The sequence below is a fragment of the Cyanistes caeruleus genome, chromosome 3, assembly GCF_971803275.1.
Source record: "Cyanistes caeruleus chromosome 3, bCyaCae1.hap1.1, whole genome shotgun sequence".
In the NCBI taxonomy this organism is placed as follows: domain Eukaryota; kingdom Metazoa; phylum Chordata; class Aves; order Passeriformes; family Paridae; genus Cyanistes; species Cyanistes caeruleus.
Window position 1 is genome coordinate 59,631,481 of NC_141703.1, and position 27,471 is coordinate 59,658,951.

General features: G+C 41.1%; 1 protein-coding gene across 1 annotated transcript; it reads left to right on the plus strand.

Moving 5' to 3' along the window:
* Nucleotides 1-4,298: 4,298 nt before the first annotated feature.
* On the plus strand, nucleotides 4,299-27,008 carry TNFSF11 (TNF superfamily member 11). Its single transcript, XM_023935604.2, has 5 exons — nucleotides 4,299-4,616; nucleotides 12,734-12,901; nucleotides 19,374-19,419; nucleotides 19,502-19,600; nucleotides 24,646-27,008. The coding sequence occupies exons 1-5, from the start codon at nucleotides 4,410-4,412 to the stop codon at nucleotides 25,065-25,067; spliced, it is 942 nt and encodes a 313-aa protein (XP_023791372.2). The 5' UTR covers nucleotides 4,299-4,409; the 3' UTR covers nucleotides 25,068-27,008.
* Nucleotides 27,009-27,471: the final 463 nt, after the last annotated feature.

Here is a 27,471-nt window from a genome sequence, read left to right on the forward strand (position 1 = left end):
GGATTCTCTTTATATCCCCTAAGGAGTTTGTGCTGTTCCTTGGAACCCTTACTGTCCAAAATATTGATACAATTCAATTAAACATTTGTGTCAGGTCAAAAACAACCTTTGGCTGATGAAATAATTTCACTGTCAATATTCCAACCAATTGTAATACCAGAAACTTTAATTACAAACATACGTCCACAGGAAAGAAATCTTTTTGGTGTAAGAATATAATACTTGTTTAACTGTTTTACCAAAATGGAATATTTCAGCTGCATAATCTCTCTTGAGGTAAAAAAACACTCTATTCTTTGAAGCAGAGGTCAGGACAAGAACTTTTTGTGATTCTCTGTGTGTTGAAAGAGAACAAACTAAAATTAAAAAGCCTAAATTTTTCCCCCCTTATGTTTTACTTTGACCTGCAGGCTTGTTGCTCTTTGACATTTTCAGATTTTTCAAGACTTTCAACTTTGCAATGAGAATCAGCCTTGCAATGAGAACTACTTTCAACGCAGCCTTTTTATGTAAACACGGTTTCCTGTTTTGCTGCAAAGCAAAATGATGAAAAAATATCCTAGCAGCTATGCAGTCTTATCACAACAGGTACTGTATTTGTGATCATCTCTTGCAACACAAGTATTTTGTAGACAATTGGAAAGAGCTGTGTTCTGCTCAGGGGCCAAGAGTTCACATGGCAGAGCCAGGACTTTGTATATGGGAACTTTTGTGTGTGTCATTAGTCCTCACACAACCCAAACAATGTCACATATTTTAAGAAGAAAGCTTCTATTTAAACTTTATTATATTATAATTATATTAATAACGATAATAAAATATTATTTTATTATGATATTATTTTATTTAAACCTTTAGTAGGCCCACAGAGACAGTTGTGTAAATGAGATATTAGATAAAGCAGATTAACTTTCATGCAGATGAACTACTCTTTGAGTCCAAAGTATAGAGAATTGTAGCTTGTTGCTTTCAATTCCATTTTATTATCTTGATCAGTTGGACATTTGAGAGAAAAGTATTTTCTATTTTGGGAGCAGAAGGTGATCCTGACCCTATTAAGAGTGTAAGTGGTGACAGAAGCGGAGTGGTCAGAGCAAACAGTAACCAAAAAATTACAAAAAAACTAAAGATCAGCAAGACTTAAGAAATAGGGGAAACTCTGAAGTGTTTGTCAAATTAATCTGATATAAAATCCGGTATTTGATAGAGTTGCATGTTTTGGTTCTCTGGCCCATCTTTGGTCTTGCAGTGTTAGGACTGCATGGTTAGAGATGGAGTAGTTGCTTTGGGAATATAATTTTCCAAATGGTAACTGGGTGTCGCTGTTCTTTCCTAATTAGCTGTTCTGTGGTGGATGTTTGGTTTCACCCAGAGAGCTCCTTTAGAGCAGTGAATGCCTTCCGTGCTGCCTATGGCATTTCAGAATGCTCATGTGTAGGATCTGTATATTTTGGTGGTTCTGCTGGAGCAGGTGATTATCATGAGGGCTGTGGCAATATTTGGGTATGATTTTCCTGAGCTATCTGGCTGTAGCCAGCAGAGACTGGTCTGCTGAAACTTGCTTTCAGTGATGGAGCTAATGATAATGAGTGTGGTTTGAAGGGGAGGACGGGTGTTTCTAAGAAAAATAATTTCAAGGTATGATTTCCTTCCAATACAAGCTACAACTCGTCAACATTTTCCAGTATACATTTCTTGCATATTGTGGTATATGATACCCAGCAGGGGATTTCCTCTCTGTATTGCAGTAAGTTTGGAAAAGGTTTAGGTGGCTTCTTCAAATATGCGATCCTAGTGGAGTGTCAGTGTTGGATGAGCATCATCTGTAGCTTTCTGAGGGTGTGTCATGAGTGCTTTCCTCAGAGCAAATGAGGTGATGTCTGTGGGCTATATCAGTTTTTCTAGTGTGTTTTGGATAGCTGATGGTTTGTGGAAGGAGGTGTGTTGGTCTGTGGATTTTCTGCATATGGTATTTTGACGGTTGCTATTTTTTATGTTGACCTTGGTGTCTAGAAAGTTGATGCTGATGTAAGTTTTCCAAAGAGTTTGATGGGCAATTCTGGTTGCTGAATTTGTGGTAGAAATCAATGAGGGAATCTAAGTTTTCAGTACAGATGTCATTTATGTACCCCTAGCATACCCTAGGAACCCGTGTTGGTTTGGTGGGAAGGTTCTTGTTTTACGAGGGGTGACTCCTGATGAGCCTGATGTCCTGCTGCTTGGATACAAACACCTGGGTGCTTGTAGTTGCATCTGAGATTTTGTGAGGGTGAAATGGTTGAGGATGGACATGAACCAGATGGTCTTGATTATTCAATGTCAAGAGATTGGCATATATAAGACACCTAGACATAGGGTCAGCAGTAATGGTTCCCTGGTGTAGCATATGATGGCAATACTAAAGATGGTGCCAGTAAAGAAGATAGTTAATGAAGCAGCGATCCTGGAGGAAGCATGTTTGTCTGGAGAAAGTTGTTTCCATATGTGACAAAGTATTTAAAGATGGTGTCTGCAGATCCTCATAGCTGTTCATTGAAAGTCTCCTTCCCATTCCTTCTGCAAGAATCTAGAAGAGCACCTTAAGGTGGCAAGGGCTGACATATTTTTTTTCCATCTTCATTAGGAAGAAACATTTGAACCCTAGGGTGAAAAAAGCAGAGTACTTTCTTGAGTTCCTTCTCACAGGAAAGCATAGAAAATCATGTGCTAGCATTGCTGATACTATCCTAACTTCTCCTTTATCAATTGTTTAATATGTAATTGTTGACTGGATTTTAAAAACCATGCAGACCCTTAAAAAAACCCCATTTGTACCTCTTAAAAATCCTTTCTGAAAGAATTGTTTTTGTAGAGCAATGTAAAATTGATTTAGGATGGTGCAGCTCACTCTAATGTGAGATTATTTTCATGGTTATTTTACAGGTGATGGTAGCTATTTTGACTTTTTTGACTTTTCTTTTCTTTTTTTTTTTTCCTAGAAAAGTCAAGACACAGTTACAGGAACACTTCCTCCAATTGGACTACAGGCCACAATGCTCCCAGTGCTTCCGAGAATAAAAGTAAGCATTTAGAAAGAAGAAACAGTGGCAAATATTCAAGGCTGGGGCGTTCGTCTCAATGACTTTGTGGTGGGTGATGTTAAGATGCAGGTCCTCTCACCATCATTTCTCAAGTGTGTTGGTGAAGGAATTGCCATTGCACTATTTGGGTTCAGTGCTTCAGTTTCTTTTGATAGTGATTTGTTGCATGGTGTTTTGGTGAGATCCAGTTTCCTTTACTTTGTTGGAGCTTATAATTATGTCTGGTTCCATCAACCTCTCTGGAAGGTAAAATCTTCTCAGTTTCTTAGATTAGAGAGACCTAAACAGGATATTGTGTCATGTATTTGAGTTGAAATACAGACTTTTTTCTCCTACAGACAAGATGATCTGCAAGATGGACCTGTGTCATTCTCACATGTTCCACAAAGCCTGAGCTGGACTTCAACTCGCTTTTATATCTGGCCTAAACAGGACCCCAAGAAGACCATGAGAAAGAAAATGCCTACAAACTGTAGCATGGTTTTATGAAGAAGAGGTTTTGGTATTGAATGTAAGCTGAGACATGTAGAATACCAGAAGATGTTCCTAACCAAGGGTTCAGAAATGTGTCTGTAACAGGCTGGCTGCATATGGGAGATGCGGTGGCTCTGAGCTGGTTTCACTGGCAGCCGGGTGCCAGCACACCTCTGCCATGTCTTTAACCCATTCCTCTAACAAGATTGTGAGCCGCATTGCTTCTTTGGACAGTGAATCTACAGCACTTGTGCTCATTTTAGCCTGGCTTGAGTGAGGAGCGGGTGAGACAGGGAGGGGTTGACAGGTCCTTGGTCCCCTGAGGGCTTGGACCCACCAAAGGCGCAGGAGATGCGCACCCGAGGCGCACGCTGACTTCGGAGACCGGCAGTCTGGGGAAAGGGACCCTCCAGACGCAACCAGGGGCTCAGGGAAGCCTCGGCTGACGGGGCGGCCTGCGTGGAGCGCAAACCTGAGCGGGGTGAGGGTGAGGAGGGGGCAGGAGGCGGCGGGGGCAGGGCTGTCCCCGGCGGCTCAGGGCTCCGCTGCGCGGGGCGGAGCAGCGCCGACCGCCATCCCCGGGCGACCTGCCCGGCGGCGGGGGCCGGGGCACCGGGGGCAGGGCCGGGCCGGGCCGGCGGGGGCCGGTCTGTGCTCGGGGAGGCGAGGCGAGGAGGGGGCGGCGGTGATGTGTGCGGCGGCGGCGGGCGGGAGGGAGGAGGAGGAGGGCGGCAGGGGCGCGCCGCCCGGGGCTGATTGGCCGCCCCGTTTATAAGAGGTGCCCGGCCGGGGCAGCGGGGTTGTTTGCCGGCGCTGGGCAGCTCGCTGGAGCCGTCGGAGCGGAGCGGAGCTGCGATGCGTCGCGCCAGCCGAGACTACACCAAGTACTTGCGCGGCTCCGAGGAGCTGGGCAGCGGCGCCGCCCACGAGAGCGCCCCGGCACCGCCGCCGCCCCCGCCGCCCCCGCCGCCGGCATCCCGCTCCCTCCTCGTCGCCCTCGTCCTCCTGGGGCTGGGGCAGGTGGTCTGCAGCGTCGCCCTCTTCCTCTACTTCCGAGCTCAGGTAAGCGGGGACTGGCGCGGGCGCTTCCCACTGTGGCGAGCGCCGCCTCGCAGCCTGCGGAAGATGGGGAGGCCTTCGTGTAGGTGCGATCGAAGCGATTTATTAAAGAAAAGGAAGCGAAACAAAAAGTTTTAGAACACCCTTGTCTGTCTCTGAAGTCGATCCAGTTCTGAGAGGGGTCGGGCCAATGGGCTCCCAGTGCCCTGCCCAGCTTGTGCTGTCCCCTCATCACCGCAGTCGCTCCAGGTAGCGCTCCGGGCATCGGGCGCCTTTCGGGATACAGGGCTTCGCCGCGAGGTTGGACGGGAGGGGCCACCTGACTTGGGAAATAGGTTAGTCGTGAGCCTTCACCTGGAGTCTTGCGGGGCTTTGGTTTTTAATGATCGGCTTTCAGTTTTCTACTGGGGAGAAGCTTGGCATTAGCTATCGGAGTAAGGTTCCTCACCCCGAGGGTGGTGGGAAACAGGTTCTCCAGGGAAGTGGTCACAGCACCAAGAATGACAGAGCTCCAGAAGTGTTTGGACAACGCTCTCAAGCAAACGGTGTGATTCTTTGAGATGGTGCTGTGCGGGCTAGACTCGATGATCCTTGAGGGTCTCTTCCAACTCCGTATAATCTGTGGTTCTGTGACATGGCTGAGATCTTTGGCTGCCATGAATGTTTCACTAGCAGGAGAAAACGGCTTTAAGGACCAAAAGGGACATCATGCAACACCATTCCTGATGGTTTGTCACTCGGGGGCACTGCCGAGGAGCGGGGTCTGTGCGCTCGTGGGCATCGGCCAGAGGCGCCTGCCGCAGCTCGGGAGGCTTTTTTGGGATTCTGGGGAATTTCTGGGAGAGAGCCGCCCCTCACCTGCCAGGCCTCGAGTGTGCCGGGATGTCTCGGGAGAGGCAGCGGTGCGTGCGGGGAGGTGTCGCTGTGGGGGCAGATAAGGCGAGGGGCGGTTGGGCTTTCGGAGAGAAGAGGAGCCTGCTTCTTGGAAATGGCTCGGCTGCCTGGATTCCCTCGCTGCTGCACCTCTTACCCGGCAAGACTGAGCCCTCTCGGAGGAAGTGGGGAGCTGTCAGCCGGCTGGTTCTCAGGGCTAGGTGTTAGATTTCTGCTTGGCTTTATTGTCGGATGCTAGTTAGTTCTGTTAATGTGGCTCTGACTGCCGTCATGGAAGTGGTACTTCTGTTGTGTGTACTTTTCATTTGAAGTCGGCAGAGACTGGAAACTTGTTTCTTTTGGTTTACTTTCTAGGTAGAGGCACTTGATCTTGAGGTAGCAGGCTGGATTTCTTAACGAAGTGCGCTCTGAAAACAGGTGTTGCACAAGTGTATACCCACTCAGATGAATGACTGTCAAATATACAGTAGCACTGCTGATAATTTATTATGCAGGCTATTTCGTATTTTCTTACTGACAATGGCTTTGTGCTTTCCATTTATCCAAAAATAAAATGTAACGGTAATACAGCAGTTAGTTAATCATAACTTGTGTATTTCAGAAGAGTGACATCTAATTTTTGGGACTCACTGTAAAGTAGCTTAAAGCTACTTGTTTGCTTGACAGTGAAATAAATGAATGCCTGCTTCAACTTGTGACAGGGGAATGTTTTTCACTCCAGATGTTCATGGACCTGAAAAGACATTCTTGTCAAAACATAGCTCAGAGATGTGCAGCTATACATTCATTAGGGGGCTCAAGAGCTGTTGCAATCAAAACAATTAATCAAAGTATATCCCCATTGTAAAGACCCTTTCTGATAGGTACATGTCAGGGTTTCACGTGTGCCTAACAAAGGGTAAAAAGGAACCATAATGGCTATTTTTCTTCCGCTTTCTTGATTTAAAAAATGGCACGGTTTAGGTGCAATTCTGTGTTTGACAGCTTAATTCTCTTGCTAGTTTCTTGTTCCTGTAGATTTGGAGTACTACTATTGAACAGAGTCTTTTGTAAATTTGAATTTCCAAGACATCTAGAAGAGGTGATAAAACTCAGTGTAGGCTTGACTGAAGTCATTGCCTAAAAAAATTTAATGGAGGGAATGTAATCAATGGAAAATAGAATAATAAGTGTACTCTTGAACTAAATACATAATTCACTATAAGAGGATATGATAATTCATATTTGTTCACCACTTCTAATTGTGAAATAAGATAGATGGAAAAACATAGCAGGTCCTGCAGCAGTTAATTCTTATTTTACATTCTCAGAGATTTATTTTATTTAAATGAGACATGATCAGACCTCCTTTTTTAAAAAAAAATATTTCTGTGAAGTTTGACTTTATTAAGCTACTTCAATTTGGCCTTTTTGGTGTAAATTTCAGCTATCTAAATTTGTACTTTAATAACAGAACTTAATTATTTTTAATAAATGTTGTTAAAATAATGAAGCACTAGTAGTAGAAGCTGTGCATGAAAAGATTTTAATTGTTTGCTTGGCAAATTAAGCAAATGTGAATTAGAAAGATGTGACTGTATAGGCTGATATTAAGAAATTATATATCTTAGAAGCGCTTTAAAACCTTATCTAAGAGTCTGAGTAAACTCTGACTCAGTTTTTCCACTCACATTTTGTCTGTATTTGCATAAAATCATTTGGGCTGGATCATGACACAGTATAAGCTGAGACAATAGTTGAGGTTTTGGTTTTTCCTTAATTTTGTTTATTTTGTGGCTTGAGCATTTGGAATTTCACAAGACACATAACTAAGACTGACACTAGGTTTTCACGGGTAAACACATGTTTGTGGCCAAGGAATAATGCAGTGCCATGCAAGTGAGACAATGAACTGGTGTGTCGAAAAAGAAAAAAAAATAAAAAAAAGCAACAAGTTTGAATTTTACCAGTATTCTCATAATAGTGTACTGAAATGTAAACACATTAGCATGTTTTAGCCTTGCTTTTTGGTCCATCCTCTGCAGTGTACTGAATCCAAGAAATGAAACAATAAGAAAATGTATTGTTCTGAAGCATTCATTTTGCTTATGCTTTGGGGAATATTTTCTCATTGTCTGTAAAAATGCCATGCAAATTTAGTTAGGATACTCAGAGCAGCTGGAGGTCAACCCTCTGTAGAGACTCATGCACAGCACAAGGTGAGAGAAGTATTTTCTTTACCTTTGGCTGATAAATGCTGAGGTATAGTCTCCTAAAGCTTTTCTTTCTGGCCCATTATCCTTAGTGCACTTAGATCTCAAAAGAGGAGGAATCTGGTCTAACACTGACTGAGCTGGAAGGCAGTGAAGCAAATTGAAAGTGCTCAAATGTGTGTCTGGGTGTCTAATGCCCACAGTTTAAGCTAGACCTCTAAGAGTGTGCATTTTTCCCATTAAAAAAAAAAAGTCTGTACAAAATTTAAGTATTTCTACCAGATGGAAAAGTTAATACATGGATAAATAGTGACCTGGAAGCCCAGTTTTTATTGTCATTGCATGCTTATTTGGAATTCTGACTTTGTGGTGTGTTTTCAAGCTCTTGCCTTTCAAAAAAGACGAAGTTTTGTGAGCATTGTGGCGAACAGAAAAAACAGCTTGCTGGGGGTCATGAACATCTTCCAGAAGCTGGAAGAACCCCTTATTGGTGCTTAAGAAAGGTCATGGAGAGCAAAGTGATATTTGATAGTCTGGAAAGTGGTTTAAGTTTGAAAACAAGTACAAGTATAGATGTTAAACATTTATTGAATGGATAAGTATTTAGTGCAATATTGTAACAGTGCATAATTGATGCAAAATGTAATAGTAAAGGTGGGCAGAATATATTTTATCTTTTAAAACCAAAATGAATCCTTTTTACATCAGAAAATTGTTTCTTAAGGCTGTAAGTTCATTTAGTCTCACCCATGATGTTGGAGTTCATTTTGGCTGCCCTGAATTGTGTGAATAGAGCCCAGAAATTCAGCTAGAATGATGAGAGATACTGAAAACCAGGGGACACTGAGCAGTCTGATCTGATTTCAAGGTCAGGCTAAACAGATATTAAAAAATATGCTAGACACTCCTATCTTTAAATTCCTCTATGATATTAGGTGACTTCACACTTTATAAAGTTTTCTCCTTTATTTTTGTTTGCATCTTGATGTTTCTTCCAGATATTAAATCTTTAGGACTTTGCTGAAGGTGCCCTGCCCTGCAAGTTAGCAAGCTACTTCTGGTATTTCATCATACTTTTCTTGTTCTTTAGAAGTTCTTCTCAAAACATGTCCTTGGAAGTTTTTCTGTGCATCACTACTTCCCCACAGTTTTGATCTCAGTGCTTGGAAGTGCTTGTTTACAGCCATGGCAGTTTGGTGTGAGTTCTTTGTAAAGACATAAGGTGTGGGATTTCTGAGAATGCCTGTTCAGGCAAGTCAGCTGATTTTCATAGTTAAATGTGGTGAAGACTATTCTTGAAAGTATTCTTTGAAAAAGGTGAGCGCAACAGGTAGGTTAGCTAGTCTCAAAATCAGGTTCCTCTTATCTTATCTGGAGTCTTGCAGTTTTTATCAGGGTGGGCTGCACAGCTCCAAGTTGCTGAAACCATCAGCTGCAGTGTTTCCATTAAGCCTTGAATCTTTTACTTGTAGGTGCAGAGATGCTGGTTTTCTGTCCTAAACCCTGAGCAGATAAACTCAAATCTGAGCAAGTGATTCTGTGCAATCTGCTGTTACTGCTGTGATGCAGTACTGTGTGACACATTTGAATGATCGCTGATAGCAGTGATTTGTCATGCTGGACACTCAGGCCTTCACAAATTTCATGATCTTTGTGCTGTAAAACCTGGTTTTCTTGCCTGTTATTCAGAAGATGTGTTTTAGTAAATCTAAAACTGGGATAAAACTGGGATAAAAATTAGTATTTATTGGCAGTTATTTGCTTTCTCTGTTCTATCCTGTGATTTGTATAGAGGAGAGAAGACTCAGATACCCAGATCTTGTTGGAGACATCAGTTCTGTCAGGTTTCTACTGATCCCATCATGAGAGGTTACATTTGAAATAATGTATCTCATTTTTGGGTCCCTCAGTACCAGAAGTGTATCAACAAACTGGAAGGTGTCCAGCAGAAAACCACTGTGACAGGTAGGAACAATAATGTATAAATGAATGGAGAACTGGATTCTTTGACGAAGAGCAGACTAGGGTGAAGGAAACGAATTACTGTTTTTAGCTACCTAAAGACAGTCAGGCTCTTCAGAAGGGCACAGCAAAAGCAAGAGGCACAGTCATAAACTGCAGCAAGGGTAGCTGTAGCTGGATATAAAACCCAAGGGTTTTTTTACACACTAGAAGTAGTGAAGTTTTAGGACAGTTTGCCCAGAGAAGCTGAAAGTCATCATTGATGGACATTCCCCAAAGGTTGTCTAGAAGGCCTTGGCTTACCTGACCTAAGTTAAAAGTTGGCCCTGCTTCAAGCAGGGGGCTGGACTAGAGATGTCCAAAGGTACCTTCCAACCCAAGTCCTTCTGCATTAACTGCCTTTTGGCAGCTGTTGGTAAACATTTTCTGCTTCTTTTTTTTTTTTTTTTTTCTCTTTAATTATTTTTACTATTATTTTAGTTCGCAGTTGATTTTCTGAGTTCTGAATACAAGTGGAACATAGTGTGAGAGATGCTTTAAGAGTGCAGTTTTTACAGTCAGTTAAAGCTAGTGTTGCCTTCCTGCTATTTCATTCTTATGCCTATCCCTATACCAACTCTGATGCTTGCCTGATACCTGGGATGACTTGGTTTTGGGGAACTAATCTTAAAGGAAATTAGGACATAAAAAATTCCTCCTTTGTTACTGATTTAGAAGAGGGGACTGAAATCCAGGAATTAAGTTCTGTGGTGCAGGGGGGAAGAGCAGAGAAGTGTTGGTTTAGATCTCCTTATGGAGTTCATGAGGCTGCACTGCACTAGCTGACTTTAGAAGGCATTAATGTTGTTTTTTAGGACTTAATTCATTGAGCTGCAGTGACTATACACAGGTTCTGTTTGGGGTTCAGCTGTGTCAGGAAGATGTTGCTGCCTCCAAGCCATTCTGTAACTCATCACTACCCCTCTGCTCAAAGCTGTGGCATCTTATGATCTTTGGGTGAACCTTCTGTGACCTGTTTCATTCTGGATCTGCAGGGATGGCTTGAGACAGATAGACCACACTACAGGATCTGACACTGGTCTGAATGAATTGGGCAAAGAACTTTCCATAGGGAGCCTTGAGCAGAAGGGTGGTGATGGAAGAGGCAGCATTCGGTGCTGCTGTCTGTGCAACAAATGTTTCTCTGCTGTGTGTTGCTATTGGGTGGCTGCCTGAGTGGTGTAGACTTTAGTTCAGCTCTCTAATCCAAACTTTATGCTTTTAAATTAAGTAATTTCTTTTTTGAGGGATTAAGGAGTTGAATTTATGTTCCTGTGAACAAATGATATATTTGATTCCCTTTGGCTGTTTTGTATTGTGAAAAGCTTCCTTTTGATTTGCTGTTTTGTTCAGCTCTGTGTTAAGGGAAACTGAACACTAGGCACTGTCCACAACGTCTTGGTATTCCTGCATTGCAATTGCAAATAGCCTTTTGTAATTCTCAGGTAAAAGTATTTCTTCCAGCTAAAGAGAGATAGAAGTAAATGTTCTTTAATAGGCCAGTTGATACAGTTAGAGAACCTAAAGAAGAGTTTGAGTGCATAAACGTTTTTTTAAGCTTGAAGTAAAAGCAGAATAAATGTGAGTTGCGAACAATTTCTGAGAGTCCTAGGCCATCTCTGAAAGATAGTTGTTAATCTCTTCAGTGTAAAGGATTTGGAGTTTGTGGAAAAAATGGGTAAAATTATTTAAATAGTTTTGTGCAATAAAATTCTGTCAAGGTACAATCCTAATCCTTGGATTATCTTCCAATTTATCTAAGTAATAGATAGAATGCAGGATTTAAAAATATTATTGATTCAGTCACAAAGACTGATTGCTAAAAATGTCTTGCAGATACTCTAAATTTACCATTCCTTGTCCAATGATGCAGAGGTGTCCTGTGGTGAATTTTGGTCATCTTTTGGTCTTTGACTTTTGCTGTCTTGGTGACTATTTCACACAGCAGTATCTCCTGCCACTGTCATGTCTTAATCCCAGCTGGCAACTAAATCTCAGACAGCTGCTCCCTCCCTGATGGGATTATGGGGAGAATTGGAAAAGTGAGAACTCGTGGGTCGAGATAAAGAAAGTTTAAAAGGTAAAGGAAAAGCTGCACACACAAATGAAGCAGAATATGAAAGCATGTGTTCAGCCATCCCTAGGATAGCAGGGCTCCACCACACATAAGTGACTTGGGAAGACAAATGCCATCATTCCAAGTGTTTCCCCTTTCCTCCTCCTTCCCCCACCTTTATATACTGAGCATGATGCCATGTGGTCTGGGATATCCCTTTGGCCAGTTCTGGTCAGCTGTCCAGCCTGTGTCCCCTCCCAGCCCCTTGTGCACCCCCAGCCCTCTCTCTGGTGGGGTGAGAGGCAGAAAAGGTCCTGGCTCAGTGTCAGCTCTGCTCAGCTGTAACAAAAACTTCCCTGTGTTATCAACACTGTTTTGGTCACAAATCCAAAATACAGCCCCATACCAGCCACTGTAAAGAAAATAAACTCTATCCACAATGAGCACATCCAGTTTCAGTAATATCTGACTGACAGCTTCAGTGATATAATTTCAGTGATAAAATGGTTTCAGAGATAACTCCTGTTTCTCCTGTTGAAAATTATGTGCTGTACACACACATACATACTTTGCCCAAGTTTCTTTACTTGACATTCATGTGTCATCTTACAAACAATAGCTTTTGAGAGAGGATAACTGTGTATGTTTCCTGCTAGAATAATTTTGATATTACCCTGAGGGGTTGAAATACGGAATTCAAAATTATTTACTTTACCATAAGAATGGGGTTTATCTTTAACTTTTGAAAGTCACATATCTAGTCTAAGCTAATTAAATAGGCAGCACCAGAAGATAATTAATTCTCCTATCTCACATGACTGTTGGATGAAATAAACCCTGATGTTGGGAACTTTTTCTCTCTACACTGTTTATAATGAGAATTTAGATAATAAACTTAGCCAGTGGCCAAACTTTTAGATGGTTGAAAAGTGTCTCTAACACTTAGAACTGTGGTTGTGCTCATATTTTTGTTTCAGATGGACCCTACTAGAATTTCAAAAGAACATGCACACTGTGTCAGAACCCTCTTTGGACACCAAGAAAGTGCAGATTTGCATGATGCCTCCTTTGAAAGTCAAGAAGCGAAGTTAATGCCAGAATCCTGTAGAAGTGTGAAACAGGCTCTCCAAAGGGCTGTGCAGAGGGTAAGTGGCACAGACAATGTATTTCTTTATTTCATAAATGTCCTGCAGATGAACAGCACCACCACCAGTGGTCCTGTTGGAATTAAAACAATTTTTCCAAAATCTGTACTCAGAGGTAAGTTCTATAAATTATTTCCTGGTGTTTGACATGAAGTTTTATCCATGATTGTATTATATTTGCTGCTGAATCTGGTAGTGGCTAACCAATTCTGTATTCAAGCACATTTTATTTATTTTATTTTTTTTAAGAAAGGAAGACTTCTAGTTATACTAAGAAAACTAATTGAAGTTGAATAATTAGCCATTCTGACATTTGGATGTGCCTGAATGGTAGTAATTTATGCTAATATTTATAGAAGTTTTCCAACACTTTGAATGCTCATAACAAGTGTCAGTTCCACCTTTTTTTCCAAGGAATCTTTCAGACAAGATTCTCTTAAGTCGAGATCAACAGCAAACAAAATCTTGCCTGAAGGAAAAGGAGATGGCATTTGCTCTTGTTTCTTACTCTGCCTGGAGTCAGAAATGAGGGTCAGTTCCTGCTTTGGTTTTGCTCACTTTGCCAGTTCTGTGCAGACCATTCTCACACTGGCAGAAGAGCTACTTTGCCATATCATGATAACTGGGTGGTCTTTGCCCGGGAATCAAGAATGACAGCTTGTTCCCAAACACAAATGACAAAAGAAGTCAGCCGTCATGAAGAAGCCTAGGCAAGCTGGAAATATGCCACAATCCCCTTTTACTGCAGTTGCTGCCTTTGATCTCTTTTTGTGTTCATGATAGTGTTTAGTGCTAATTATGGGCTGTGAAACAGATGGATGTCTGCTATGGTATTTAGTTTTCCTGGCTTATCAGGCCCATTGCAACTTTATTGCCTCACATCTGCTTAGGACTGGCAGTTTTTCATTAAGGGTACTACATTAGGTTTGAGCTGAACTCACATATGCTGTAGCATGAAGTGCACTTGGGTTAAATTTACAGCATTTAAATTGTGTTAATGTGGTATTTGCTTTTAACAGAGAACTCTGAGTGACAGATCTTTTTGTGAACAAAAAAAAAAGACACAGGAGTCCATGTCTCGTCCCTTTTTCTAGCCACCTCCTTCAAGAGCTTAAGGGGGAAACAAAGGGTTATGTCTGTAGGATTGGTTCTTTCCTCCTGCATTTTATAGAGCCTCTCACAGGCTGCAGCTACATATGTGCTGTGTGCTGGGCTGCTCATTCACTCATGGCAGAGTAAGGAGCCTGTTACAGTAAGTCAATGGGGAGCCCTGTGTTCTGGTCATTTGCTGCTGGTTACTCAACAAAGTCGCTGGCTTTAGCTGAGGCTTTACATCCTGCCGGTCTGGATGGTGGTTAAATGCTGCAATGTCCATGGCCACGATAAGTAGTGAGTAGGGATAACTTTTTTGGCTGATGACCATTAGTCTGAGAACAATAAAATTTCCCTTGCCAAAGGAATTAGACTCTGAATTTCCTTTGAATGCAATGGAGTTTATTAAGCAACTGCACCAGTGGTCTGGGTGCTTTGTCATCTTGTATCAATGACAGAGAAAAAAATAGATAGGAAAGTGGTGATCTGAGGCTTTCTACATCTGTTCGGTACATCAGGGAAGTGAAAGTAACAGTGTCAAGGCAGATTTATACTTTATCATCATCTGTAAATTCTGCCTTTCAGTCACCCTTCAACAATGAAGAGCAGAGATGCAGCTGTAACTCGCAGTTGTGATACTCCTGTGTGTGGATCCAGCTAATGTGACTTAAAGGAGGTTTCCTGTTGTCTGTGCTTCCTTCACTTTCCTTGAGGAGAATCTAAATAATCTAACTTCTGTGTGTTTTAAGAACCAGTATCCTTATTTGAACTGTCAGCATGCTAAGTGACTGAAATGGAACACTTCAAGATACCGTTTGTTTTTTGATTTTTCAATATATTGTCTTTTGCAATTCGAGCTGTTAAGGAAATGAAAATAGACAAATTTCTTTTGCTCAGGTCTGGTTACAGCTTCTAGCTTCCTGTGCCAGACCTCATCTGTTTTCTTTGCACACCTGTAGACAGAGTACTTAAATGTAAAGCAGGGATTGATGTTGAAAATGAAAGTGCTCTTATGAAAACCAGTGTAGTAGGGCTGCAAGGTCCAGTCTAGAAATACTTGTCTCCTGGAAAAAAAGAGGTTTTTTTCTTTAAATCAGAATCTAATGATCGATTCCTTAACATATTCCACAATAAAAATTCTGCTTAAGGAGCAGCTTACTAAGTAGAGAGCACATTTTTAATATCGCATATAAGTTTCAAGCAGACAAATAATATACTTTCCTAGCCAGTCTGTTTGCTTAATTTTTTTTCATGTAACCCTAAAAAGCTTTTGGCAGTCCAGATGCTCTAACCACAGTCCTTATGAAGTCTGTTATGAGCCTGAAGTAGAAAGGACTACAAACATATCTTGGGTCAATCCATAAGTAACTTTGCTTGGCAATGCTCCCAGCTTCTAGCTGCTTGTGGAGTTCAAGCGTAAGCTATTTTCCCACATGGCAGCAGAGTGCTTTGCTAGACCTCCAGGGCAGCATTTATAAAGAGATCTATATACTTAGCAGACATTTAAAGAGCACATAGTTATGGACCAAGTAAAGGCTTCACAAGTGATTGCTGCAAGTTGTTAAAATTTCACCTACAATTTTTGTAGGTTTCCATCCTACAATCTTACGTGCCTTTCTTTTCTCTGCCAGCAGTAGACTACTCATTTGGAGAGAGGTTTTATTGCTGGTCTCTAAACTACAGTCTGATGAATATAGGTTCATGTACTTTCTATTTCGCTTCCTTCCTGCTTCAAATTGCTGAATTTCCGGCAAGAGAATAAAGTACTTCTTCCTGGTATCAGCTGTACTTAAAGCACTTGGTAATAAAATAATCAAGTGCATAAAGAAGCTTTAAGACCACATCTGAAGCCATAAGTGACTGTTGAGGGGTTCGTTGGTCTTAAAAGGCTGCTTAGAGCTGCTCAGAGTAGATACTGAGATGAGACAGTAGATGAGAGCTGAAGGAGACTAAAAACCATTCACAAATGTCATATCTTCAGGAGTAGCCTTGTTTCTGCATCCTCAGCATTGGGCATTACTTCAAGAGCAACAGTTATTTTTGCAACCTGCTGTGGATGAGGTAGAGAGCACCTCCCAACTTTTCAGGCATTCAAATCATTAAATCATTAAAACATTATTTTTAGCTTTAAAATGGGAAAGCTTTGGAGCCTCTTAGTGGCTTCTTAATTTTTTTTTTTTTTTTGGATGAAGGGAAGACATGTTTTTCATTTTTGTGACTAGCTCCTTGTCTGTTGTTTAAACAGCAAGTGTGTGGGGGAGGTTGGAATGTGGGAAGCAGGCCAGCAGAGTTGGCTTGGTGGGCAGTGAGCAAATGACAAAGGTGTACAAGTGCAGCTTGTCATAAGATTAAGAGTGGGGTGATTTTTGTGTACAGTTATGCTAAAAATAACTGAAGAGCCTGGTATCACACACGGTTCTGTGGATGGCAGCCTTAAGAGAAGTTGCTGGTAATGTTTGTCAGCAGTTTTCATGCCATTACAGCAGTGTCTTAGTCACGGGTTCTGTTGAGCTATTTCTGCCTCCTTAATGAGCTTCTACATTGTGAGTAAGTATGAGACACCTGAGAACATTCAGGAGCTAAAAAACCGCAGTTGATACTTTGGTGATTTGAGAAATCACAGCTCTTAATTCCTTGCAGTAAGAATACCAGGGGATTTTATAATCCCATTAAGAGGCTACCTTCAAACATCCACTGAAAAATGTCCTTCAGGGTCAGAAGCAAATACATGGTTAAGTGCTTTTCTAAGGTAGGTTGTGTATCAGCACCTTGGAACTGTATGAACATCAAGTTAAGAAAAAAAAATCAATAAGCATTTAACTGCTTATTCTTTAGGATGATATCTACAACTCCATATCTGTTTCCTGGGGACTAGTTAATGTGTTTTATCTTCATTTTGGAACAGAAAGAATATAAGACTTTCATGAGGGTGGTCAGAATCAAGTGAAGAACTTGACACTAGTCCAGAGCACAGAGAACTGCTGGAGGATTTTGTTTTCTGGCCACAGTCTAGCCACTTCTGATCCAATGATAAGCTCACAGAAGAGTCAACAAGCAATTCACGCAAACCCTCAGCCTTGGTTTTATTAGTGCCATGATCTAACCAGTTGAGCTAACCATGAACACCAGGCAAGGAGAGTTGTGGACCCAAGTGTTCCTTGGTAGCTGTCCTTACTGAGTGGTGAAGCTGCAGATGAACAGCACCACCAGCAGTTAGGAGAGCAGCTCAGACTGATTTCATGAGGACCAGAGCCACTCTGTGTGGAAGATGAACTGAGCCAGGCTGCTCAGGTCTCAGAAGGTGAGGTATGCAGCTGCTTAAACTCGAGCATCTTTGTAAATGTGCAGAAACAGAACGGAATGCTCCTAGGAAAAATGTAAGTTAAAAGTAGAATAGCAGTCAACCATTTCAGGGCTTTCAAGGGCTGAGCAGTTACCAACCACAGGATTTTTTTTTTTTTTAGTACAAAACCTAGATAGTAGGAGATTAAAATGTACATGGTTCTTTTGGGATCTGATCAGTAGGCTTTTCAGGCAAGGATATTATCACGTCCTCCCAAAGGAAAGGATGTTAAAACAAACTCCACATCTGAGAAGTTTCCACTAAGAAGGCAAGAAAACAAACGTGTCCCCTTCAAGGGAAGAGGGGTTGGGATAGGTGTGCTGCAATAATCTCTGAGAGTGTGGTCCATCTCCCAGCCTCTTGCTTACATCCTATTCTCTTCAGTGGCTTTTGCCATTTTTCACAGTACCTAGTACTTGCATTCTCTTGTCATCTTACTGTTTCCTACTCAACTGTGGCTAGTGACTGATACTGACATGCAGCTCCTGGAAGTGAACTTTGTTTTCATGCTCCTAGAACTGACATTGAAGTAGGAAGATCAGAGAAGCAAAGTGCATGTGAATGCGGGAAGCGGATGCGAGTTTTGCTGCTTTTGAAGTTGTGATTCTTCTACTTTCTTCTTGTCTCTACAGTAAAAAGCATCTTCATGATTCTTATCTATGAAATCAGCATATCTTAGCTGAAGTATTATGCTTTGATAGTCATACTACAACTTCCATACTGCTGTGGCTTTTCATTTCGGTTTAACATTTAAACACCTACTGAAAGGGGAAAGTGAGAGTAATAAATGCACCAGCCGAGGCACTACATATTACACTGCGGTTGCAGAACTACATAAAAACAGGACTTCAGTTGTTTTCAGAGCAGGATTTCAAATTCTGAAACACCCCAGTGATTGAGAGCACAGTGGGACTTCGCTGATCTGGCCAAATCTATGACTTATTTCATATACACGGATTGAATCAGGCAAACAGCAGTGTGCGTGGCATAAAGGCAGAACAAAGGACTACTCTTAGGTTTCAAAGAGAACATGACTTGCTATCTTCAGTAAAATATTTCCTTTTACTAAACTTCTTGACAGCTCCATGGCATGAGGTATTCAGAATAACAAATATGCTACCCCTGTTTTTTTAGAAAACAGATGGAGAGTTATGGGGAAAAGGGAGATTGAACTGATAGAGCTTAATAGTAAGACTCAGTCTAGCTTTGTAATAAGAACAGGCTGCTTAGATTTTTTGAAATCTGCTGTATCTTTTTCTCAAGAGGAGTACAGGTGTGAATGATTAAAAGCAAAGCTTTTTGTGGTGCTTGATGCCTGCATTTTGTGCTGTTCTTGGGTTTGGGTAGCATAGTTTTCATTCATGTTAAAATTTATCTGCAGCTTTGAAGAATTACATACTTTCCAAGTCTGGGACCCAGTCCCTCTGGTCCAGTATGGATGACAATCCTTTAGTTCCTGCATGCCTTGTTAGAAGTAAGCCTTGATTGTAAAGCCTTACAGCCTTCCAGGTTGGTGGTCAAGTGTGAGGCGTGGAGGTTTCATTCAGCTCACCACAAATGAAATTCAGAAGTTTAGCAATCCTTAGTTGTTAGTGATTACACACTAGTTCCTGTATAGAAATGCCTCTTTCTTTGCCTTTAGACTCCAAGTAGTTAAATCAGTTCATAAATTCCATTGTTTGATGTGATGCCTTCTTATCAATCATTGTTCCATTTTACTTAGAGAAATATTCCAAGTACACTAAGTAGAAAAGGTTTTAAATGTGCTGTCACCACTACTTCAGTAAATAATGCAGCACATACATGCTGTCATTTCTATCCACCTTTATTAGAATTACCAAATTACTAGAAGTAATTTGATTGTGTGTGCCTGTTACATGTATTATCATATTTACATGATTCATATCCCAGGCATCTGAACTGGTGGAATACTGTCCCCAGATACATGCAAAGTATTGTAAGTGTGCAAACTAAACATTAAACATTGTTACAAAACCAACAAGAAAACATCAAAGCAATGTCTCCTTCTCATTTTAGGAAGTCCAGCGTGCTATGGGAAGAACGCCACCAAGACCAGAAAAAGGTAGGTATTGGTTTATGATGAAGAAAAGTTTTAGTTCCATTAAAATTGCCTTTTTGGGATAATGCATTTCTTTTATCTCTAGCTGCAATGGAGGCATTAGGACTTGAACTGTACAAGAGGAACAAACCTGAAAAGCAGCCATTTGCCCATCTCATTATTGATGATAAGAATATTCCATCTGGTAAGTTCAATTTGTAACTGAATACTTTGAATACTAATATAAATGTATAAAACAGTGAAGTATATGAAGATAGTTCAGTAAAACAGCAACAGACTGGGACTTTAGAAATGGCTTTTGATAGTAAGAATAAACTGGATGCATTAAAGGATTTCAGAGGCAGCAGGGGTGGATGGCTCCCCTTTGTATCAGCCTTGTGCTGAATGGCTTCCATTTCAAATTTCCACTTTTCATGATCAACCTCTTAAGGGGCATGTCTTGCCTCTTTGTGCTGTCTTCAGGTGAGGAAGGAAAATCTATGTTGAATCTCTCCTCTGAAGTTTCCCATTTTCCTTTGGCCTGTAGGGCCCATCAGGAGGTTTTCACTCCCACCCCAGCCATGAGGATGTGCCCACACATACAAGCATATACCAGCACAAACATTGCCCAAGCTACAGAGTAGGGGGAAAAAATTGTTCTTGTGGCTTTTATCCGCCCCTGTGGTAAGAGGATGGCATTTTTTAATCTTTCCAGAGCTCTTATTTTCTACACACAAGTATTCAGATGGCTTTGGGAATATCCTTGCTAGTACAATATCAGGGAACAAGACATGAGCCTAAGTTGGAACACTCTCCAGAGGAAAAGATTCATTCCTAAAATTTTAAGATAATGTTAGAACAGTTTTGCTTTTTGCCCTGGGGCACTGTCAGTTGAGATTTTTCGCTGTATTCTCAGTGCTGTATTCTGAACAGCTGGTGTGCTCGAAGTAAACCAGTTTTTTCTGAAGGTATTAGGTAGAGGATCTTAAGAAGGGGTTAATTGATTGCCACTGTCTTTTTTCTCTGAATATTTATATGTTCTACAGGGCTGAACTCATTGTTAATTGAGCAATGCACATTGCTTTTCTGTTTTATATAAGCAAACCAAAGGGGAATGGTGTATTGAGACTTGAAATCTGAGATTTTAGCAGCCTGCATAGTAATACCTTGCTCTTGCTCTATTTAAAGACAAAGCACTTCCATACAGCTTCTTGCCTGGAGGGATGGGATTCTTTCAAGTGCATTGGCATTGCCACAATCCAGAGCTTTATTGCAGAGTGCTTAAACAGCTTGTCAGACGGCAGTCAGAACTTCCATAAGCTTTCTTGTTAGCTCAAATTACTCCTTGACAAGCTTCTATACTTGTCAGATTTTGGCTTTGACCTACTTGTACAGTAGGTCAATAGTAGAGGATTCGGTATCAGTAAACTTGTTTTAGCATTATATCCTTGGAATATTTCAAATAATTTGCTAGTCATAGAAACAGATCACTTATCTGTAGAAGTGGGGTGTGTGTCACTGTCACAGTCTGTGAAATCCTTTTTCTGTGTGGAATTTATTTGCTGCTTACCTGGATGTTGCTGTAAACTGTAATTTTACAACTGTAATTTACAGCAGCTGATAATTTTTACAGCTGTGCATTGCTGCATTAACCTTCAAGGGTGTGGCACAGCACATCTATGGGTCACTACCAGGGAGACATTGTTCTTTTTTGCTGCAGATCAAGTCCTTACCAGTGTGATGAATTGCACATTTACTCCATCCTGGTCTGGCTTTTGCCTCTTTTGGAAGAGCACTGCCAGGAGTTAATCTGCAAGCACAGCTTCTGCAGCCCTTGTGGGCATTGCAGCAGTGAGGGGCTGCATCACTGGCATGAGGCAGAACTCCCTTGGCTGGGTAGCGCACAGATTAGTGACAGGCATAAAGAAAGAAATAATTGCCTGAGGGGTCACCAGGAGTTTTTCCTCTCCCATCTTGTTTTCTCTGACTGCAAATGGCAAGTTCTATTTTCTTCCCCTCATTCTTTGCCCTGCATGTCTGAAATACATCTAAATTGTTTTCTGCCATCCCTGAGTGGACAGATCTGTTCTTAGTATTTTAAGGTTCTCTACTAAGTCATTGCACTCATCCAGAATAAACAGTGCCAGGGAAAAAAGAAAAAAAAATCTTCATCACTGTCAAACAGGATTTTAAGCAGTTTTCTACTGTACACCCTTCATGGAGGGGCGCACTGAGCAGTATCTGAGAGAGAACATTTTGCTTTGACCTGGTTCACAATAATGTCAGGCCTCAAGTGGACTTCTGCAGCTGGGGGAATAATGCAAGGGGGGGGGAAATAACCCTTCCCAGATCTTGGTGTCCCCACCCACCATTTGGCACAGAAACTGTAGTGGTTTGGCTTGCTGTGTGTATTTTTTAAGTTTGCTGCATTAGGTTAGAGCTGGATGCTTGCTGGTTGGTTTTTACCAGAGCTCACTATAAATGCTACCTAGGTCTTAAATAAAAACAGTGACTTTTGGCTTGTAAATTGACTACAGAAATTAGTCATAGTTTAAAGGGGAAAATCACAAACAGAAATAAATATAAATGTTAAATATCATTTGGGGTGTGAATTGATACCTTTAGCTGTCTGAGGAAATGCTGTAGTATTCTGAGCTATTTACAGCTGCAGGTTCGACTTAGCTGCCCTTTGCCTCCAAAAGACTTTTCAGAGCAAAGAGTGCTTTGGTCCCTTTTTCAGGCTTTATTTATACCTGAAAGCTACTAGAATGCAAACAAATTATCGAAATAGGGCTCCTTTCTACCCTGTTTCCCTCACAACATCTTCCATCTTGCTAATTAATTTTATTTAACTCATTTGTATTAGTCTTAGCTCAAGCTCACAAAAAAATAATACATTGTTTTTATTAATCTTCAGTTTTGAGAAAGAGCATGCATTATCTTGAATTCTTAAATAATGCTTTTTGTCCTGTCTGGAAGGCTATTTTACTCATTATCCCCCAGCCACTTCCTTCCTGTCAACAGGACTTACCTTGTGCTGTTTCTTTCATGGTTCCAAAGGAAATTATTTCCCAGAAGATACTGAATTGCAGCACTTTTCACTGTCCCATGGTTTGGGTTATGTGTCAGAGTTTCTGATATGTAACATTCATGGACAGCAGATCAGGCACTAACACGCTCCAGTTTCCTGCATTTCCTGTGTTTCAGGGTACTGATTGTTCTGAGGTCTCCAAATCTGGGTGTGTTACCACCAGAACTGCTGAGAACCTGCTCACTCCTTCCATTACAGTTGCATGGCATAACTCCTACCAGAGCATCTTGGTGCTGTGCTGCTGGCTGTGGTATGCCTCTTCTGAGCTCTGAATTGTGGCAAAATACCTGTCTGCCTCAGCACACGTGCTCATAGCATTCTAATCTAGCTTGGATGTGACTTCTAGAGTTATCTGTACAAATCTTCTGCTCAAAACTGAGAGGGTCCCATCATCTCTTGGCCAGTTCCCCATAGCATCCAAATAGTGTAAACAAAATTCACCCAGAGCCTTTCACTCAATGACAAGTGACTGTGGCACCTATTTGCTCTCTTTATCCTTCTTCAGCAGAAAACCTTCCCAACTAAGAATTTCTTCAAAATTGCAGCTTGACTGGCAACTAAAAAGTTGACTTGTCAGGTAAATAAAATCTGCTTAACAGCCACCCAGTGTGCCACTGGGCAATCACACTTGCCTTTCTGCTCCATCATAGGTGTGCATTCCTGTCCTGTATCTAATGTGCCTCTCCTCGATCCAGGCAGAGATTTCTTGCCTGTCCTCTTCATCTTGAAGTTAGCCCAGTCTCCATGGGGCAGTACTTCTCCCAGACTTAATGCTGTGCACACAAAGTTCTACAACTCCAGCTATTCCCAGTGCTTTAGAGGTGCCCTCTGGTACCCCTAACTCAGCAGATTTTGCAGGTGAATAATTGCGAAGAGACTTAAGGTCTTGATTCTCTTCCAGTTAATGGATGGGTTTCAGGTGCGATTTTTTGAGGCACTGCAGAGAAGGTGGCTTCTCTGTCTGGTTTTGCTTTCATAATTTCTACCTGGCTGCACTAGACCCACAGGGAAGATGGTACATGTGATCGGCCTTTGACAGTGCTTTTGCTTAAGTCTTTGTGGAGAAACAGCAGAGGTTTTTGTTCTGGGCTGCTGTTAAAGTATCCCTCTCACATGGAAAAGTTGCTTGCCCTCGGCAGTTAGGGAAGACATCTCTCTCAAATTTCCCTGTTCCTATTTCCCTTCCCTTTCTGCACAGACCTGGGGGGGTCCTAGGGGGTCCTGGGGCCCTCTGTAGATGCTTGGAGGAGAGGGCACTGTGCCCTGCTGTGTGCCATGGAAAGTTTGCTAAGGATGGACTGTTCTGGTTCGATGCTGGGAGAATAAGGTACTGAATATTTCAAGCACTGGGAGGCTGAGGTATGAGGCTGAGGTCCTCTGTTACCTATGTGAACCCACTGCTGTGAGAGGGAGCAAGTGGAGTCACTCTTGTGTGCTGAAAATTACTGTTGGTTAGAAGGACAAGTTGGCCGCCTCCCATCTGTTGTGTTATGCCCTGGGTATTACTCCAAATAATAGAATGTTAGTGGTTTGTGCCTGTCAGGAAGCTCATCATAAATACTTGAAGTTCTGCATAAAGTCTAGGCAACTTAGTGTGTAGTACTAAAGATGCAAAATTTTTTTGCATTTTTTGCATTTTTTTGGTGCTGTCAAATGAAAATATGCTTACCTTTCTACCACTGCAGTCATACAAATGTAAAATATGGAAGGTTTCATAAGCTTTCTCTTTTGGGAATTGTCAGTTCAGCTTTTTTTTTTCCCCCAGAATTTTAGTTATTCCTTGTCACCACTCGTATGTTAAAGACCAATAACGAGTTTTTCAAGTTTCTCTCAACTTGAATAAAGTTTTAGGTGGAATGCAATGTCTGTGCAGAGCTTGTTGCATGGTTGCTTACCATAATAAAACTATAGGCCAAGCAAATGTTTTGTGCCACAGTCCAGCAGATGTTTTGCTGGGAGGGCGCAGTTATAAATACTAAGCAAAATATAGGTGTGTATGATAAAAAGAGGAAATTCCTTAGGAATTTTTATCATAATTGTTTCCTATTCACTTTAGCCTATAGAACCCTAGCTGCTGTTCATTCTAAAAGCATAGAGGTTGCTTTCTAAATGTTTGTCAAATGTTTATTAATAATCCTTTTTTTTTTTTTTATCTCCAGGAACTGGCAAAGTGAACCTCACATCCTGGCATCATGACAAAGGCCAGGCACACTTATCAAATATGACATTCAGTGATGGAAAACTAATTGTTAATCAAGATGGATTTTACTATCTTTATGCCAATATTTGTTTTAGACATCATGAAACTTCAGGAAACTTGACTAAAAGAGGGCTTCAGTTGATGGTGTATGTGATTAAGACAAACTTTAAAATAAGGCGCTTTGATGTGTTGATGAAGGGAGGAAGCACCCAATACTGGTCAGGGAGCTCAGAATTTCATTTTTATTCTGTAAATGTAGGGGGGTTTTTTAAATTAAAATCCGGTGAAATGATAAGTATCCAGGTATCAAACCCATTGCTACTGGATTCTTCGCAAGAAGCAACTTATTTTGGAGCATTTAAAGTTAGGGATTTAGATTGACTCTTTCTTTAGTGTGCTGAAAATTGTTTGAGTTTTTAGTTGTCCAACAACAACTTGAAGAACTGAAAATCTTCTGCAACCCAGTTACATCTGTGTAAGCCATATATCTCTAAAGACATGTTTTTGTCCCACACAGGCTCCACAGGAGTCCTGCAAATGTATGGAAGGAAAAAATTACACAGTTCTCCTGATTTAGTCTTAAAGCAGTTTTGCTTCATTTGTTTCCACTGGCCTCACAAGAGTCATTGTGCCCTTTGCATTTGTAGTTGAAATCAGAACAATTAATATTATTGAGCTTCTGTTTCCAGGTTCTGCCCTGATTACTAGTTTTGGTGGAAACATAGGGCAGGACAGAGCTTGGCTCCCAACTTGCATTTAGGGCTCCATTTTACTTGGGGTTGAGTATTCTGACCCTGAGACAGCAAAGATTATGGAAGTGTGACTAATCCCATTGCATTTGATGTGGCTTTTCATGTGTTGAATTGGGGCTGATTTTGCTTTGCTGGATTAGGGTTGGAGAGCTCAGACCATGGCAGAAATGGGTTGGAGAACACCTAAACAGTTCAACTTAACTTTTACCTGATTAAAGGGGCCATTCCAGGAAGAAGAGAGATCATCTGGCCTTGCAGTTCTAAAAAAAGTTAATTACAGGTCATGTTATTATTGTTGCACAGTTAATTGCAAATATAGATTGCCAAACTATGGCGTGCCTTTAAAGTATTACATTGTGCCAGAACCTGCAAAGACATTTTTTAAACAAAAAAGTATGTATTTTTATATTCTGTAATATCTAAAGTTATATTTCAGGTGTAATGTTTTGTGTAAAAAAAAAAATGTAAATTATATTGTCCTATAGTATTTGATACAAAATATTTAAAATCTCTTGCTGTTTGTATATTTAATGTTTTAAACTGTTTTTATGTACAGACATGTTAAACTGGTGCACTTTTTAGTCCCAATGGGAAAAAATGCAGCTATAAGAGGTTGTTTGCAATTAGCAAATGTAATATATATCTTTGTTCTTCTTAACTTAATAGATTTCTTTTAAACTTGTCAGTATTAAGGGAGGCGAAATCACACCAATGCCATGAGTAATTACACCAGAATGCTGGTCACTGGGTGCCTTTCAAACCTGGAGGGTAATTAAGCTGGTATTATGTAAAAATGAAATAAAAAAAAAAAAATTAATACATAGTAAGCCCCAGAAATGTTTCAGGGGTATTTATAGTTTCTGAACAGGCATATTTTTCTACAACAAAATCTGCCAGTGTTAAATTCTGCAATTGAACAGTAAGTTTTTTAGCTTAGTTTCCTGAAAAAGTGAAGCTTATGTCATTGCATTGCCTGTTCTTGTCTCCCACTGTAGCTTTTAAAGCTCTGCACCCTTCTGCCAGCTTTGGCAGATGAATGGCAGAGTTAAGAGATATTCTTGCAGGTTTTATGAGGACAGACAGCTGAGAACAACTCAGCCATTTATACATTATTTGTCAGTGGCTGGCCACTGTTCACTTTAGCCAAGAGATTAGCTGGGGAGACTCCTGCAGCGTGAGTTGTCGCTTGTGCAGTGCTTGGCCAGGGAGGTGGGTGGGTGGAATCTGAGGGTGGGTACAGGGGCCAGAGGGGAGGGCTGCAAATACTGAGGTGATTAAATTTAGAGCACATCTGGACAGGGAACAGCAGCTTGGTGGGTAAGAGGATGAGGGAGGGTTTTGAAGTGTTTGTGTGCTCTATGGGTGATGTGGGGAAAGCCCACTATTTATTGCGGTAGGAATCAAATCTGTGGGAACTGGGGCTTCATACAAATCCTCAGGCTTTTAAAATATTTTTTTTTGTTAAAGGAACTGAGTTGAATTCAAGCAATTATTTTATACTGTATAATAAACATTTCTTTTTAATGTTAATATTGTTTTCTGACAAAATATATTTCTAAGAAAAAAACAACTTTGTGATTTCTTCATTTTCATGTGTATGTGTACCCATATTTCTTGTGCAGCTTTGATAATTTTATTCCGATTTCAGAATGTGTAGGCTGGGTATGGTAAAGAAAACGGAGGCATAAATCAACTGTTTTGAGACAATTACAATGAATTTTATGGAGTTTTGATTTGGCTTCAGATCTACATACATGACTTTCAAGTCAGGTTAGATCTTCAGGGGTTAGTAACTCAGCTGAAAATGAGGACTTCCCATTTGTTTCACATCAAACAGCTGTCAGTTCAAACCCAGAAGTAACTGAGGAATCTGGGGCTCTTGTTTTTTTATTTTCAGGAGCTACAGATCACAGTCATTTTTTCTGCTATAGAGGTGTCCAGTAGCAGGATGGGAGAAAAATGTCTATTCTGTGTCTGTCCTGGGGGTTTAAGCCACCCTCTGGAGATGTGGAGATGGGGGTTCAAGTGGTTTG

Bases quoted from the DNA above. Each gene is read 5' to 3' on its own strand.
- TNFSF11 (XM_023935604.2), top strand. From the start codon at position 4,410: ATGCGTCGCGCCAGCCGAGACTACACCAAGTACTTGCGCGGCTCCGAG. The intron at 12,902-19,373 runs GTAAGTGGCACA...TTCTCATTTTAG, and splicing joins TCCAAAGGGCTGTGCAGAGG to GAAGTCCAGCGTGCTATGGG. The intron at 19,420-19,501 runs GTAGGTATTGGT...TTTTATCTCTAG, and splicing joins GCCACCAAGACCAGAAAAAG to CTGCAATGGAGGCATTAGGA.